This window comes from Thalassophryne amazonica, chromosome 2 (assembly GCF_902500255.1).
Source record: "Thalassophryne amazonica chromosome 2, fThaAma1.1, whole genome shotgun sequence".
NCBI lineage: Eukaryota > Metazoa > Chordata > Actinopteri > Batrachoidiformes > Batrachoididae > Thalassophryne > Thalassophryne amazonica.
Genome location: NC_047104.1, coordinates 16151265 through 16169130, shown reverse-complemented (window position 1 = coordinate 16169130; position 17866 = coordinate 16151265). Strand labels below are relative to the sequence as shown.

At 41.1% G+C, this 17866-nt stretch overlaps 1 protein-coding gene across 1 annotated transcript in view; it reads right to left on the bottom strand.

The window, feature by feature from the left end:
* The window catches only part of si:cabz01068815.1, a 51771-nt gene that overhangs the window by 32293 nt on the left and 1612 nt on the right, over positions 1-17866 (bottom strand). Inside the window, exon 2 of the mRNA XM_034183848.1 lies at positions 7019-7060. Coding sequence (XP_034039739.1) covers positions 7019-7058 — 40 coding nt within the window. The 5' untranslated portion in view covers positions 7059-7060. The remainder of the gene's footprint in view (positions 1-7018; positions 7061-17866) is intronic.

Sequence of the window (17866 nt, the reverse complement as noted above, 5' to 3'; positions counted from 1 at the left end):
GACCCCATTCCTACCAGGCTGCTCAAGGAAGCCCTACCATTAATTAATGCTTCGATCTTAAATATGATCAATCTATCTTTATTAGTTGGCTATGTACCACAGGCTTTTAAGGTGGCAGTAATTAAACCATTACTTAAAAAGCCATCACTTGACCCAGCTATCTTAGCTAATTATAGGCCAATCTCCAACCTTCCTTTTCTCTCAAAAATTCTTGAAAGGGTAGTTGTAAAACAGGTAACTAATCATCTGCAGAGGAATGGTCTATTTGAAGAGTTTCAGTCAGGGTTTAGAATTCATCATAGTACAGAAACAGCATTAGTGAAGGTTACAAATGATCTTCTTATGGCCTCAGACAGTGGACTCATCTCTGTGCTTGTTCTGTTGGACCTCAGTGCTGCTTTTGATACTGTTGAACATAAAATTTTATTACAGAGATTAGAGCATGCCATAGGTATTAAAGGCACTGCACTGCGGTGGTTTGAATCATATTTCAATCAATCAATCAATCAATCAATCAATCAACATTTATTTATAAAGCGCTTTACAGCACCGACTGGTGTCCAAAGTGCTTAACATTAAAAACACAAATTTACAAAATAAAACACATATAAAATAAAATTTTAAAACAACACATAAAAAAAAGAACATAAAAATAACAGAACATGTCACCTCCCCACTAAGTGTTAAAAGCCAGTTTAAATAAATAAGTCTTTAACTTAGATTTAAAAAGTGCTAGGTCAGGAATAGTACGTAACTCAAGAGGTAGCTCATTCCACAGTCTGGGGCCAGCTACCGCGAAAGCATGATCACCCCAGCGTTTATATCTTGACCTTGGAACATCTAAGTAAAGCTGGCCAGACGCCCTTAACGTCCTACTGTAGGTGCGCAAAGTTAAAATTTCAGACAAGTAGGGAGGTGCAAGGCCATAAATAGCTTTAAAAACAAACATTAAAATTTTAAAATCAATTCTAAAACGAACTGGAAGCCAGTGGAGTGAGTACAGGATGGGCGCAATATGCTCACGTCTAGAAGTGTTTGTCAAAAGACGAGCAGCAGCATTCTGCACCAACTGGAGACGCACAAGAGACGACTGATTAATGCCCGCATAAAGTGCATTACAATAATCAAGTCTGGAGCTGATGAAAGCATGAATGGCCGTCTCAAGATCACGTCTACTGAGAAAGTGCTTTATTTTAGCCAAGAGGCGAAGTTGGAAAAAACTAGCTTTGACAACAGAATTTATCTGTTGATCGAACCTCAAACAGCTGTCAAATATCACTCCCAAATTCTTGACAGCTGGTTTTACATAGTTAGCCAAAGCACCAAAATTTGGTGTTACCACATTTGGTATGCCAGTGCGCTCAAACACCATGATCTCAGTTTTACCATCATCCAGGTAAAGGAAGTTTCGGGACAGCCACTGCTTTACATCATGAATACAATTAAATAATGATGACAAAGCATCACTCCCATTAGTCCTTACAGGCAGATAGATTTGCAGATCATCTGCATAACAATGAAAGGACAAATTGTGCTGGGTTATAATTGACCCCAATGGCAGAATGTACAAAGAAAATAGAATCGGCCCAAGGACAGATCCCTGTGGCACTCCACAGCACAGAGGAGCAGTTGATGAGGAAAGGTCCCCAATCATGACAGAAAAGCTCCTTTCAGCCAAATATGATCTAAACCACTCAAGTGCAGTACCATGAATGCCAATAAAATGTTCCAACCGGGAAACAAGTACTGTGTGATCCACAGTATCAAAGGCTGCTGTGAGGTCCAACAGAACCAGCACAGCAGGATTCCCTGCATCCACCGACAGAGTAATATCATTATGAACTTTTAAAAGTGCTGACTCAGTGCTGTGTCGCGATCTAAACCCAGACTGGAATTTTTCAAGGATGAGATTGTCTTCTAAAAATGATCTAATAGATTACAATTTGTTCATGTAAATGGGGAGTCTTCTTCACAGACTAAGGTTAATTATGGAGTTCCACAAGGTTCTGTGCTAGGACCAATTTTATTCACTTTATACATGCTTCCCTTAGGCAGTATTATTAGAAAGCATTGCTTAAATTTTCATTGTTACGCAGATGATACCCCGCTTTATCTATCCATGAAGCCAGAGGACCAATTAGTTAAACTGCAGGAATGTCTTACAGACATAAAGACATGGATGACCTCTAATTTCCTGCTTTTAAACTCATAAAACTGAAGTTATTGTACTTGGCCCCACAAATCTTAGAAACATGGTGTCTAACCAGATCCTTACTCTGGATGGCATTACCCTGACCTCTAGTAATACTGTGAGAAATCTTGGAGTCATTATGATCAGGATATGTCCTTCAATGCGCATATTAAGCAAATATGTAGGACTGCTTTTTTGCATTTGCGCAATATCTCTAAAATTAGAAAGGTCTTGTCTCAGAGTGATGCAGAAAAACTAATTCATGCATTTATTTCCTCTAGGCTGGACGATTGTAATTCATTATTATCAGGTTGTCCTAAAAGTTCCCTGAAAAGCCTTCAGTTAATTCAAAATGCTGTAGCTAGAGTACTGACGGGGACTAGAAGGAGCGATCATATTTCACCCATATTGGCCTCTCTTCATTGGCTTCCTGTTAATTCCAGAATAGAATTTAAAATTCTTCTTCTTACTTATAAGGTTTTGAATAATCAGGTCCCATCTTATCTTAGGGACCTCATAGTACCATATCACCCCAATAGAGTGCTTCGCTCCCAGACTGCAGGCTTACTTGTAGTTCCTAGGGTTTTTAAGAGTAGAATGGGAGGCAGAGCCTTCAGTTTTCAGGCTCCTCTCCTGTGGAACCAGCTCCCAATTCGGATCAGGGAGACAGACACCCTCTCTACTTTTAAGATTAGGCTTAAATTTCCAAAGTCTTAGAGAAAGTGGTGGCCAAACAGCTTAATGAGGTTTTAGCTGAACATAATATTCTTGATAAATTCCAGTCTGGGTTCCGCCACTTGCACTCTACAAAAACTGCCCTTCTCAGAGTTTCAAATGATATTTTAATGCGCAGAGATGCAGGTGAATATTCTGTGCTTGTCCTTTTGGATCTCTCTGCAGCTTTTGACACGGTGGATCATGGAGTCTTAGTTGAGAGACTAAGGACTTGGGTGGGCATTTCTGGGTCTGCTCTGGACTGGTTTTTGTCTTATCTTTCACACAGGACTTTCGCTGTTGCTGCTGGTAAATTTATGTCCTCCTCTGCCATGCTATCCTGTGGTGTGCCTCAGGGTTCTGTTCTGGGACCTATATTGTTTGCTCTATATTTGTTCCCACTTGGTCATGTCTTGAGTAGTTTTAAAGATGTCTCCTACCACTGTTATGCGGATGACATCCAGCTGTACATCTCATTCACTCCTCAAACGGTCTCTAAGGTATCTGCTCTTCAGAACTGTGTTGAGGTTATTGGTGACTGGATGGCGGCCAACTATTTGTCCTTAAATATAGCAAAGACTGAGGTCCTTGTTTGTGCCACTGACGAGTTTGTTCCCACTGTGGTTGGGAATCTTGGTTCTCTGGCCCCTTTTGTTCGCTCAGCAGTGAGGAACTTGGGTGTTACGTTCGATCACTCCCTCAATTTTGATGCGTATGTTACCCGCCTGGCACAGTCTTGTTTTTTCCATTTGCGCAATATTGCCCGTCTGCGCAGCATTGTGTCTCGGGCGGAGATGGAGATGATCATTCATGCATTTGTGTCATCACGTTTGGATTACTGTAACTCTCTATTTTTTAGCCTTAGCAAGTCCTCTTTGGACCGCTTACAAACGGTTCAGAATGCGGCTGCGAGGCTGCTGACGAGGTCATCAAAGAGGTCACATATAACCCCAATCCTCTCCTCCTTGCACTGGCTCCCCATTCATTTCAGACTCCAATTTAAAATTCTAGTACTGACTTTTAAAGCTCTGCATGGTCAAATGCCATCTTATATCCCCGAGCTATTACATCCATATGTGACAAGTAGTCTCTGAGGTCTTCGGACCTGGGCCTATTGGTTGTGCCTAGGACAAGACTGAAGACCAGGGGAGACTGTGCTTTCGAGGTGGTGGCACCTAAAATGTGGAATGCATTGCCTTTGGACCTACGCTCCGTGGACTCTGTTGAAACATTTAAAGTGAAGCTAAAGACCCTTTTGTATAGGCTGGCTTTTACCTAGTTTTTATGGTTTTATGTTTCTGCTGTTTTTAATTTCTCTGTTCTTATGTGAAGCACTTTGTGATTTCTATCTTGAAAGGTGCTATATAAATAAACCTTACTTACTAACCTTACTACTAAAGTGGAGATGACACTTCAAAAATTAGGGAAAAACTGATATAAATAGCAAAATATACATACAGTATAGTAAGTTGAAAGTGTTTTTATTCATTATCACTGAAAAATAAAGTTTGTACAGCTTCTCAAAAGTGTGTTTATTGGAAAGCACGCTTGCAGCGCTCCTTCAGCGGTCACGTGATGCCGTGACATCACAGAATGGAGAGTCCCGTCTTTGTCTGTTCGATTGACAACAGGAACAGATGGACCTCAGCATGGACAGTGACGAGATCAAGAACTTTTCTGACTCCTCTTCAAGTGTGGATTATTTCTGACTCGGATCCTGAGATTGTCGCAGCAGTGATTAGTCCCTACAGATTGGAGCCGTATTTTTCAGACGAACATTCAAACCAGGAACATTCTGGCAGCAAAAATAATGCAGACGGTGTTTATGGTGGAGCCGAAGCAGAGGCAAGAGATGTGCCAATTCCGATGGATTTTGAAAGGCTGCAGAATATGGAATGGTAAGGGAGGCTTTGATTTTTGTTGCTGCTGTTTATAACACTCTAATTACTGTATAGCATTTTCGATTCGAGCGTCTGTTTACCGCCTTTGTTATTGTTCGGGAGCTGCGATAGTGTAGCTATTACTTGCGGACCACCGTCATTACCTTCGGGTTTTTGCCGTTTTCGAGTGCCTGGCATTGCATTCATCCGTGTTTAGTTATGTTATTTTCATGAAAGAATAGGAAATAAACAGCGAAAGTTTCGAAAAAGATCGCCGAAAGCAACAGTGAACGTGCCGGCGCCGTGTTTACTACGTAAGTTCCTTGACCATTTCAAGATTATTGTGAACATATTATTTGGGGTTGACATTTTATGTGTTATTGTGAGCGGTGAGAACATGGAGACGGTAGAGGAAAGTGTCTGCTGTCGGGAGCAAATTCGTGTGTGCGAGCGGCAGCCGGACATTTCGTGCATCACACAACACTGTGGCTTTCGATCAATCAGCCTGGACTTGAAAAGGCTAAAACCTTTCGCCCTTGTGTTTGTTCAATATGCTACGACACACTGGTCAGGCATATCGACAAACAAGTCCCTGAGAGCTGTGTTTAATCAAAGTTTCTGCCGCTAAAGAAAGTGTAAACAACGGCCACCAGGCGCGCAAGCTGGTATGGTCTACATGTAGTGACGTATTTTAGGCTTGGTGCTCAGCGGGAAGCTGATCACGGGGCGTGCACATTTTTCAGTGGCGGGATGTTATACATAACAGGAGAACCGTGTACACTTTCCTAAAACATTTAGGTTGACTGAATTATAGAAGCTTTGTTACATGTAATAAGACTATGTTGTCTTTAAGTGTCATATCCACTTTAAAACTTTCCTTTTTGCTAAAGCTTATAGTTAGGGCTGGATCAGGTGACCGTGAACCATCCCTTAGTTATGCTGCTATAGACTTAGACTGCTGGGGGGTTCCCCTGATGCACTGAGTGTTTCTTTCTGTTTTTGCTCTGTATGCACCACTCTGCATTTAATCATTAGTGACTGATCTCTGCTCTCTTCCACAGCATGTCTTTTTCTTGATTCTCTCCCCTCAGCCCCAACCAGTCCCAGCAGAAGACTGCCCCTCCCTGAGCCTGGTTCTGCTGGAGGTTTCTTCCTGTTAAAAGGGAGTTTTTCCTTCCCACTGTCGCCAAGTGCTTGCTCACAGGGGTCGTTTTGACCGTTGGGGTTTTTCTGTAATTATTGTATGGCTTTTGCCTTACAATATAAAGCGCCTTGGGGCAACTGTTTGTTGTGATTTGGTGCTATATAAATAAAATTGATTGATTGATTTGTGCTGGTAGTGCGCCAATTTCCCACATGTGTGCAACTTTCAGATGCAGCCAGTGGACTTTCTCTTTTCTCTTTTTAAACTCTTTTTTGTTGTCATTTTACTTGATATGCATCTTAACATAACTGTAGTTGGAGTATCGTTGTGGGACGATGCTTCACATGGGATTTATTTAAACCAGATGTGGATTATGCTTTTGTCAGCTGATTGATGTTGCCAGCACACAGCGCAGCCGGGTGAAAGGGACTTGACCAGCTGTCTGCGCTGAGCTGTGGAACGCGGTGTCCTGGAGATGAGTTACAAGTTTATTTATGTCGTCATGTGCTGGGCAAACATTTCCACATCATATCTGATACAGGCTTAGGAGGTGAACATGTAATAACACTTGCGTTACAGCAGTGACATCCCATTCAGCTGCGTTGCGCCCCGAGCCTCTGATACGGGGTCCAGTGAAGGTGGACAAACGTGGCACAGCATGTTGGCAGGCTTTGCTGTGACTGATCGATCTCAGAGCTCAATCAACAGCGATCAGATCATTTCAAATACTGTTTTGATGGTGTCAGAATATGTAAATTGCAGTCAGATGGTCATGAGATTAGACATGGATTGCTGTCGGATAGGTGTCCCATCTCGACCGCACCCGGAGAATTATGAACATGTGCTTCACACTTGGGGCCGCCGGCCGATTTTGACCAACTGTGTGGACTTCCACAGATGGTTGTCAGAATGTTGTGTAACTGAAATCCGACACTTTTCGGATGTCTGTCGATTTATAACTCTGATGACATTCTGCGTGATTCTGGCTATGTGTGATGGGGTATAAAACTCAGGTGTGACTAGAGTAGGTAGACATGGAAAACATGCAGGGCAGGTGCTTTCCAGGAACAGGGTTGACAAGTCGATTACCTGACATGAGGAGAAAAAGGACAACCCCAGCATCAAACATCGCTGCAGGAGAACAAGTGCTGAAATGAGACATCACAGCCTTGTCATACAAATTAGCAACTTCAGTTATATCAAGAAAACATTTCTCCAGCCTTCTTCATGGGTGAAGTTTGGACTCTCACCACAGGGAACGTGCCTAATTTTTCTTTACAAATATCATTCTTAAATGCTACTACCTTTGCTTCTATATATAATTATGATGTCTTTCCAAGAACTGAAACATTTTGACCTCCTACTTAAAAACATGACATTGCCAACAACAGTTCGGAAACTGAGATACTTGGGGCTGATTAAGTCACCCATAATTTATAATTCTTTGCTCTGACGACATTCACAATGGCACCATTTGTAGAGTCAACACAAATTATCACATAACTAATATTGATTAAGGTAAGTAACATATAATAAAGGTGTTTTTCTGCCTGAATTTGAAATTAAATGTTTTCAAAATGCAGTGATGCAGAGTCATGTGTTAAGACTGATGAGAACATGTTGCCTGTGCTTGATTATAGTATTTACACTTGTTAACACGTGATACATCAATATTAAAGTCACAAGGTACAGGTGTAGGGTCATGGCAGATGAGCAAGCAAATAAAATGCAACTAAACATGTCAGAATTCCCAGTTCAGTGTTCTTCAGTGTCAATGCAACTTCACAGCTAAGTTGGAAAAGGTTGCATCTGTCTTCTGTAAATATTGCAAAAAAATTCTAATGACAAGAACTAATAGGCAGGATGCAATGCATAGGCAGAACGCGTTACGAATGTCATATTTGTGTCATTCTTGGCACATTCCTGACATTCTTAAAGTGACTTAATAGGTTTCTTAATAGTGCGTGTTGGTGCATGATATTCGTGATTTTTGTGGAGCATGTTTTTGGCTGTCAAAAATCTTCCACGAATGTCACACACCACCCTCATTTCGCCTCATGTTGTGGAGGTCACAACTGAGCGTGTTGATCCATCTTGATGAGTGGTGATCCTTAATAGAGCGTGACAATGCACAATTAAACCCTGCTGCACTGCATTCAGTTTCATTGCTGCAGTATGCTGAAGAAGGACAGTGATGCCAAATCGGCTAAAAGCCTCGTTGCAATGCTCATCAGCATGCTCCTGGAGGTGTTCCACCTGCTGCTGCTGCTGTACCTGATGTTTGGGAAAACGCGAGACGAAAACCGCGTGGAGCCACACATCTGGCTCTCTCTGTCTCCTCCTCCTTTCTGACTCCATGACACAGAGCCCAACTCAGTATGCAGTCACAAAGTTCTTCTGCTGTGGATTTTGAAGATCAAAATAGAGTGATCTGAATTATTCAGCAGCTGATGGATGAATATGGGTGTGTGGAGACAATTTGCCTCATTCACAACGTGACAGAATGTATTGATACGCTGTTATGAGAACAGCACGCAACAGCGTGGAACATTGTTCTTGACCATGTGTAATGGTTCCTGATAGTTCGCCAGCAACACATGCCATTAATAGTAACATGTGGTAAGAAGTTGCAGCAGTTCCTGAGGAGACCTGGCGCTTCTGCCTCAAATCATCACATTCGTGATCAGCGGCCAAGAATGTATATTTTGTGGCATTCATGACTTGTCGTTGTTATGTGTAAATGCAGCATAACATCTCTTTCCTGTGAATGTTGACAGAGGTTAACTCAAGGGGTTACCCCTTAGGGTCAACCCAGGTCCTAAAGGACTGCAAAATGTCTGTGTCAAGTCAGTGAAACAGCCACACCAAAAAAAGCAGCACTCACATAGCAGTGAAAAGTTTGAATTAAATTACCTGTGAAAGAGTGCTGTGGCTGCTGGTCAGACCAAACACAACAAAGGCTGGGTGGGGCTTTAAGGCTCCAACAGTTGAGACTCCACCTTAATTAGATTCAACACATAAATTATTCTTATTGGTTGTGAAGAGTTTAAAAAACAATAAAAAAGAAATCACAGTATATTGTAATAAAAATATATCTTTGGAAGTAGTCCTTTTGTTTTCTATATATACAGTCAGGCAAATAAGTATTTGATCCACTGTCGATTTTGCATGTTTTCCCACCTAAAAAGAATGGAGAGGTCTGTAATCTTTAGGTACACTTGAACCGTGAGAGACAGAATCTAAAAAATAATTCAGAAAATCACATTATATGATTTTTAAATAATTAATTTGTATTTTATTGCATGAAATAAGTATTTGATACAATAGAAAAACAGACCTTAATATTTGGTACAGAAACCTTTGTTTGTAATTACAGAGGTCAGATGTTTCCTGTAGTTCTTGACCACATTTGCACACTTGCAGCAGGGATTTTGGTCCACTCCTCCATAAAGATTTTCTCCAGATCTATCAGGTCTGGAGTTTCACCTCCCTCCAAAGATTTTCTATTGAGTTCAGGTCTGGAGACTGTCGCCCACTCCAGGACCTTGAAATGCTTCTTATGAAGCCACTCCTTAGTTGCTCTGGCTGTGTTTGTGGGGTCATTGTCATGCTGGAAGACCCAGCCACAACCCATCTTCAATGCTCTTACTGAGGAAAGGAGGTTTTGCAAAAATCTCATGACACATGACCCCATCCATCCTCCCATGTCACAGGGGGTCGTTTTGACCGTTGGGGTTTTACATAATTATTGTATGGCCTTGCCTTACAATATAAAGCGCCTTGGGGCAACTGTTTGTTGTGATTTGGTGCTATATAAAAAATTGATTGATTGATTGATTGATTGATGTCCCCTTTGCAGAAAAACACCCCCAAAAATGATGTTTCCACCCCCATGCTTCACGGTTGGGACGGTTTTCTTCGGGTTGTTCTCATTCTCCAAACACGTGGAGTGGAGGTTATTCCAAAAAGCTCTATTCTGGTCTCATCTGACCACATGACCCTCTCCCATGCAGCCAGTGGATCATCCAGATGGTCACTGGTGAACTTCAAACAGACCTGGACATGTGCTGGCGTGAGCATGGGGACCTTGCTGCCCTGCAGGATTGCAGACTGCAGCTGTCCTTAGACAGCTTTTGGGTCTTGCCCATGGTGGATAGGGTGGAGTGTGATTGATTGAGTGTGTGGACAGGCAGAGTGCAGAATAGGAGGGCTTCTTAAAGAAAAGCTAACAGGTTGTGGAGAGCTAGAATTCTTGCTGGATGGTAGGTGATCAAATACATGCAATAACATGCAAATTAATTGTTTAAAAATCATACAATGTGATTTTTCAGATTTTTTGTTTTTATTCTGTCTCTCACAGTTGAAGTGTATCTACGATAAAAAACTACAGACCTCTCCACTATTTGTAGGTGCAAAATCAACAGTGGATCAAATACTTATTTGCCTCACTGTATATATATATATATATATATATATATATATATATATATATATATATATATATATATATATATATATATACACTAACTCAGCCACATGGGGTGTGCAGCCAGTACACTCTGAGTGCCAGTCCCAAGCTTGGATAAAAGAGTAGTGTTGTGTGAGAAAGGGCATCCGCGTAAAGCAGGCCAAAACAAATTACATACTGGAAATAAGATTTGCCGTTGCCCAACATGGTGCTGGTGGAAATTAGGTTACTGCTGGACGAAGAAGAAGAGGATGAGAACATGTCCAGAGATAGCAGAAGAAGAGGAAAACTAGAAGGGTGTAAGTGAGAGCTGGAATTTTGAATGTTTTAAGTATGACTGGCTGACATGATGAAGAGCAGAACGGTGGACATATTGTGTTTGCAGGAGACCAAGTGGAAGGGAAGTAAGACCAGGAGCATCAGAGGTGGGTTGAAGTTGTTGTATCATGGTGTGGATGGGAAGATAAATGTTGCGTTTAAAAGAAGAGTATGTTAACAGTGTGATGGAGGTTAATTGAGTGTCTGACAGAGTGATGAGTGTGAGGTTGGAAACCCCACAGGTAGGTTGCGAAACAAAGGAGAAAGAACATTTCTAGAGTGAGTGAGATGAGGTGGTGGACAGTGTGTGCCCAAACATGAAAAAATGGTGATAGGAGCGGATTCCAATGGGCATGTTGGCCAAGGGAACAGAGGTGATGAGGAAGTAATGGGTAGATATAGTATCAAGGACACGAATGTAGAACGGCAGATGGTAGCTGATTTTGCAAAAAGGATGGAAATGGCTGTGGTGAACACCTACTTTCAGAAAACGAAGGAGCACAGGGTGACATATAAGCAGTGGTGGGCACACTTCCGATAATCCAATAACAGATAATTATCGAAGATAATGTTTTCATTATCAGATTATCTTTTTAGATAACTTTAAAAACCATTATCGGACTAATTATCTTCCGATAAATTGTCGTCCGATAACTTTTAGACCGATAATGTAGTAAACCAAGGTGAACAGCGGCAAACATTTTTAAAATTTAAAATCAATTGAGACCTACCTGTTAAAAGTTTCGTAAAGTCGGGTTCACACGGCAGGATAATTAGGCCGATATCAGACCTGATCTTCCCAAACCGACAATCTTAAGGACGCCCCAACAATCGTGATGACGCTAAAGATAATCTTATCAGATATTCCTCCCGTGTGTGGTGTGTTAAGAGCACTCTGATCTGCTCAGAAGGGCGTCAGGAGCGCTCCGATGGCAAATCGGGGATATTCAACATGTTGGATTTTTTTGGCCCGATATCGCAGCGTGTGTAGTGTCCTCCGGCCACAAACGAGCATGCAGCCTGTGGAATGTGATGTGCAACCAATCAGAAAGCGAGGTGACAGACGCACGGAGTGGAAAATAAAATCAAAACAGCTGTTCTGACTTACCAGAAAGTCCGGTGGTCGCGATGTCTCCACTCCTTTAAAGAACGCCTTTTTCTTTTTGTATCATTTTTTCCCCTCTGTTTTAAATAGTCCACAAAGTACCTCCGTTTGTTTACTCTGAAGTCACGTTTAATCTCAAGAGATTTTGCGAGATTTCCTGTCTGAACTGTAAATGTTTGTTTGTGAAATCTGTTCGTGTGTGGTGGTGTTCTTACCGTGTGGTTGAACACCACACACTGTACGACCAAACCTGTTAGATCCATGATTTTTTATCTTCACATGTGTGGTCTCTCAGCGTGTGGAAACCTACAGATTATTTTAAAATCCTGACGTGTAAACCAGGCTTAAGAGATGTGTAGTTCTATCCTCTGCAAGCAGAAGAGATCTGCTTTCAGAAGAAACCACTTTATCCTCTGTATGCAAAAAAGAACTAGTCACACACACACACAAAAAAAAAATAATAATTCTCTTGAACACCATACTGATACACTGGCAATATCACCCAAGTCATCCAGAGGCATACATTTTTAACTTATGGTTCAAATTTTAACCAAATTAATTTTGGACAAGTTATTTAAAATTACTGTCATGTCTGAAGTTTTATAAAGTGAAAATATCAGATATATGTTTTAGTTTTAAAGTAATGTGCTAATTTTAAGGTTTTGTGAGCACATGCTGTGCCCAGCAGTGCATTATGGGTAGGATAGTGTAATCTGAGTACATTCACGACAGGACAAATGCATTTCAGACACTCTGTTCAGGCTCCACGGACAGCAGCATTAAACTCTAGTGCCTAAAAATCTTGTGAATATATTCTCTGGGTTTATAGATGTTGTAGCATTTGCGTTTGTTAAATTCGACGCATCTTAAATGTAGCAGACACGGATTATCTGGAATTTTGTTTTGGAAAGTTTTCAAGGCCTCTACTGCCATCTACTGGCCAGTAGTGTTCATGGCAGTATTCACCCTAAGTACTAAGCGTCTGGGCACCAGTAGATGACAGTGTTGTATTTATTTTGACCCTGGTTATATCAGATGGTTGTCAAATCAACTTTTAGGCTTTGCAAATGGCTTTTTTTTTTAATTTACAAATTAAGTTTTAAAAAAAAAAAAAATTACAAGACAGCTCTGCAGTGTTTGCACATCCACAGTGCAAGTGGTTGGATGCTTGTAGCTCTTCAGCAGCCATACCAGGACGCGCGATTAACCTGAAACTCGGTGCAAAAAATTCTCGCACGAATGAAAAATCATCTGAAAAAGTGCCAAAACTCGCACAGTGTAAAGCCAACATTTGTGTCAAGACAATATTGAGTGCACGTTTTACAACATCATAAAACGTGTTTTATTAGTGTGCACGGCACTAATAAAACGTGCGCACATTCTCTCCACATGCAAAACATTTTGCGATGACACTTCCAGGGCTCTGTAAAAATGCCTGTTTTTACAAATAAAAAATGGAATATTTTACAAAAGCACATTTATCTGTAAACACCAACACACGACACATGTCACATTAACGTGTTGGTTTACATAATGAATGACTGAACCAATCAGTGTTCAGCAGAGGCACTTTTACCCAGAATCCTTTGCGATCTGTCTGTGTTTGTTACAAAACCTCAGAATTAGTGCATTATTCAACATTAAAAGATATATGTTATATTTTAACTTTGTACAAATGACAGAATTGACATTAATGGAGTTATTCTATCAGTATTCACACAAAACCATAAGTTAGTATGACTTTATTTTTCAAGACCTCCGCCTGACTGGAGCATAGAGTTGGCTTTGTGGCTGCTCTCAGGGTGCTTCTGTGCTGTAGCTGTCTATTTTCCAGCAGAGACAGGATGTTCAACCATAGACGTGCGGGCTCATTGTTTGGGTCTTTTGCCACTTTTGATGCTTCCAAAAGCGATCGTGGTGTTAAACCTCAAATTCAGCTTGTTAGTAGTTGCAAATGTACCAGAGACAATACTGGAATTTATCGGTTATCTGTAACTTCCGATACATTTTTGGGTGGTTTATCTTTATCAAAGATAACTTTTCAGTTATCTGATTGTTATCGAAGTTAATTTTTTGGTTATCTGTGCCCATTACTGCATATAAGAGTGGAGGAAGGTGCACAGAGGTGGACTACATTCTTTTAAAAGTTATTTCAACTTAGTTATTTCAACTGAGTTAATGCTACAAGACTTCTCTCGTTAAGTTGAAATAACTTTAAAAAAATCTATGCAAATTTTTTACATCACTGTTTCTTGTTGAGACAGCTGTTCATTTTTTAGAGTGTAGACAGCATAGGATGGTGGTTTGTAGGATGACTTTAGAGTTGAAGAAGAGGAAGAGAGTCAGACCTTAATAAGGATCAGATAGTGGAAGCTGAAGGAGGAAGACTATTGTCTGAAATTCAGTGAGCTGGTGAGACAGGCACTGAATGGAGGGGAAGCAATTTTGGACAACTACAAAAGTACAGCTCGGAAGGTACTGGGTGTGACATCTGGACAGTGAAAGTAAGACAAGGAGATTTGGTGGTGGAACAAAGATGTTCAGGAAAGCATAAGTAGAAAGAGGCTGGTGATAAAGAATTGGGATAGTCGGACGGATGAAGAAAGTAGACAGGAGTAAAGGACATCCAGCATAAGGCAAGAACAAGTGGCAAAAGTTAAGGAAAAGGCATATAGTGAGCTGTACAAAAAGCTGAACAGTAAAGAAGGAGGAAAGGACTTGTTCCCATTAGCCACACAAAGGGAGATTGATTCTAACCAGATTGTTTAATAAAATCTTGGAAAGTGAGAGGATGCCTGAGGAGTGGAGATGAAGTGTGCTGTCAGAGATGCGGGATTGTGATGGTTTGGACATGTGCAGAGCAGGGACCCAGGGTATATAGGGAGATGGATGCTGAGGACAGAGCCGCCAAGCGGAGAAGGAGGAGAAGTAGGAGGCTAAAGAGGAGGATTATGGATGTGGAGGACATAAGGGAAATAAAAATGCATTGAAATAAAAGCTATTATCAGGATTTTGAGCTTTATTCACTTTTTAAAACACACTGATATTATTTTGAACACAACTGTATGTCATGTTGTTGAGATGAGTTTTTACTGCAATTTTAAAGGGCAACATTCGTGCAAATTTTTTGAACACAGTTTTATTTATTTAGTTATTTACGAGGTCTGTCCATAAAGTATTGGACCTTTTTATTTTATTTTTTTAAACTATATGGATTTGATTCATATGTTTTCACGTCAGACAAGCTTGAACCCTCGTGCGCATGCGTGAGTTTTTCCACGCCTGTCGGTGATGTCATTCGCCTATGAGCACGCCTTGTGGAAGGAGTGGTCCCACCCCGTTGTCAGATTTTCATTGTCTGGAAATGGCGGAATGATTTGGGGGTTTTTTCCATCAGAATTTTTTCAGAAACTGTTAGAGACTGGCACCTGGAAACCATTCGAAAAATTTATCTGGCTTTCAGTGAAAATTTTACGGGCTTCACAGAGAATAAGGTCTGTTAGTACAGCTTTAAGGACCCCTATAAGGACGCTCGGCGCACCACGCTCCAAGCTGCGACGACGCGGCACAAGCCACCGGACCATTTCTAAGCTGATGGCTCTGTGGATACGAGACCATCGTGTGCTCTTTCTCTGGTTATCACAAGAGCTGGACATCAGCCATTTTCCGGCAGATTTCACTTTTAACAAGAGATTTTGTCATGGAAAGCCGCGTGGAGGCTTCGCACGTCACGACCGATTCACTTTGGAAGCGAGACAAAGGAACACCTCCGTTTCGGCGTGTCAGAGGACAAGTTTGGACATGTCTATCTCGGCTTTCAATGCTTACCAGTCCAGTAAGTATCAGTGAAATTGTGGAGAGCTGGAGCTCGTCCTTAAAGGGGTCCTTAAAGCTGTACTAACAGACCTTATTCTCTGTGAAGCCCGTAAAATTTTCACCGAAAGCCAGATAAATTTTTCGAATGGTTTCCAGGTGCCAGTCTCTAACAGCTTCTGAAAAAATTCTGATGAAAAAAACCCCAAATCATTCCGCCATTTCCAGACAAACACTCCTTCCACAAGGCGTGCTCACAGGCGAATGACGTCACCGACAGGCGTGGAAAAACTCATGCATGTGCACGAGGGTTCAAGCTTATCTGACGTGAAAACATATGAATCAAATCCATATAGTTTAAAAAAAATAAATAAAAAGGTACGATACTTTATCGACAGACCTCGTAGTTGTTTTTTGTTGTTGTTTGTTTGTTTTTTTAAATATATATATTTGCTGTAAAGCCACCATTCAGATGTGTGACTACTCAAGGTTTCACAATCTTTCAGGCTCCACTGAAAATGTTTTTGAACTTACAAACAGGGTTGGGAGGGTTACTTTAAAAATGTATTCCGATACAGTTACTAGTTACCTGTTGAAAAATGTAATCAGTAATGTAATCCAAGTACCATAATGTTAAAGTAATGTAATTTGATTACTTTCAGTTACTTCTGGATTACTCCAATATCAAATATGCTAATACAGACAAAAGAAACTAAATATAAATAGTCTTGACCACATAGTACATTTTATTAAGCAAAAATAAAACCGTTTCTTTTACATGGCATGTTCTGTTTTACTTCACATTATGAATTAAGAGCATCACAATATTGTTTTAAACACACCCAGTGTTCCCCTGCTAAATTTTCAACAAAAAAATGGCAAATGAAGGATAATGAAAACTCAGGCATGTGAGGATGAATTTGTAATTAAAAGTGGCAAAACAATATACAAAACAAAAAAGTCTGCGACTTGTTCAGTAAACATAAAATGATCTTACTTTAGTCTTTCACATGGCATTCGCACCATGTTTAACATATCAGTCCACTTATTGAACTTTCAAAATAAGAACAACAGCATAATGAAAACCATTAAGTAAATCCTGTCAGTAAGGAGGCGTGGTCAACATTTTAATTCCGGGCAAGTTAGTGATTTGCGTGCATAGAAGTTCAAGAAACAGGTGGAATATGCCGGAAAGCCGCGCATGTTGGCAAAGCCACAAATGGAGGAACAAGGGAGACAATATTTCCTTCCATAAGTACCGTATTTTCCGGACTATAAGTCGCACCGGAGTATAAGTCGCACCAGCCACTTTATCCATTATAAAGAAAAATAAACCATAAATAAGTCGCACCGGAGTATAAGTCGCACCAGCCACTTTATCCATTATAAAAAAAAATAAACCATAAATAAGGTCCACTGCACTATAAGTCCCATGGACATACAGGTATGTTAACATGAAAAGTTCAGATGATAATATTGTGACGGCTACCGTTTTCGGATGCATATTTCACCAGTCGCAACTTGTAATCTGCAGAGTATGATTTTCTTTTTGGTGGCATTTTTTCGGGCCTTCTCCGTTGTCTTGTTATGTTATCAGTAACGTTAACATTTTTATTTTTCTATGGTAGTCAGAAGTCGCAGGAACAGTCACACAAGCCTCGAGTGCCCTCTCGTGAGCTGCATTTTACCTACGGATATGTTTGTATTTTGCGGACCACATTGCGAGCCGAACCATGCAGCGCCTACCTGCGCAGCTCATGACCGCCCAGCGGTGTCGATCCAGCTCCTTCCAAGTGCAGACGCTAATCCTCCGCCGTCGCTCAGTGCTCCCATGCAGCTCTCAGCGTCAACTCTGCTCACACTGATATCCAAGGGTTGAAGCTGTTTTGTTAGCCGTCCCAGAATAAACACCATGTTCGTCTGCTTCAAACGCTTTTCACAATCATCGACGCCAGCTCCTTCCAAGTGCACACGCTAATCCTCCGCCGTCGCTCACCCAATGCTCCCACGCAGCTCTCAGCGTCAACTTAAACACTCTGCTCACATTGATATCCCAGGGTTGAAGCTGTTTTGTTCGCCAAGCCGGAATAACAGCAAGCACCGTGTTCGTCAGCTTCACACGCTGTGGGTGAGGTGAGGAATACGCATCCAAAGTTCTGTTCTCTGATTGGTTATCGCTACCAGCGTGAACTATAGGATGGCCGTCATACTACAGTGCCCATGATGCATTGCA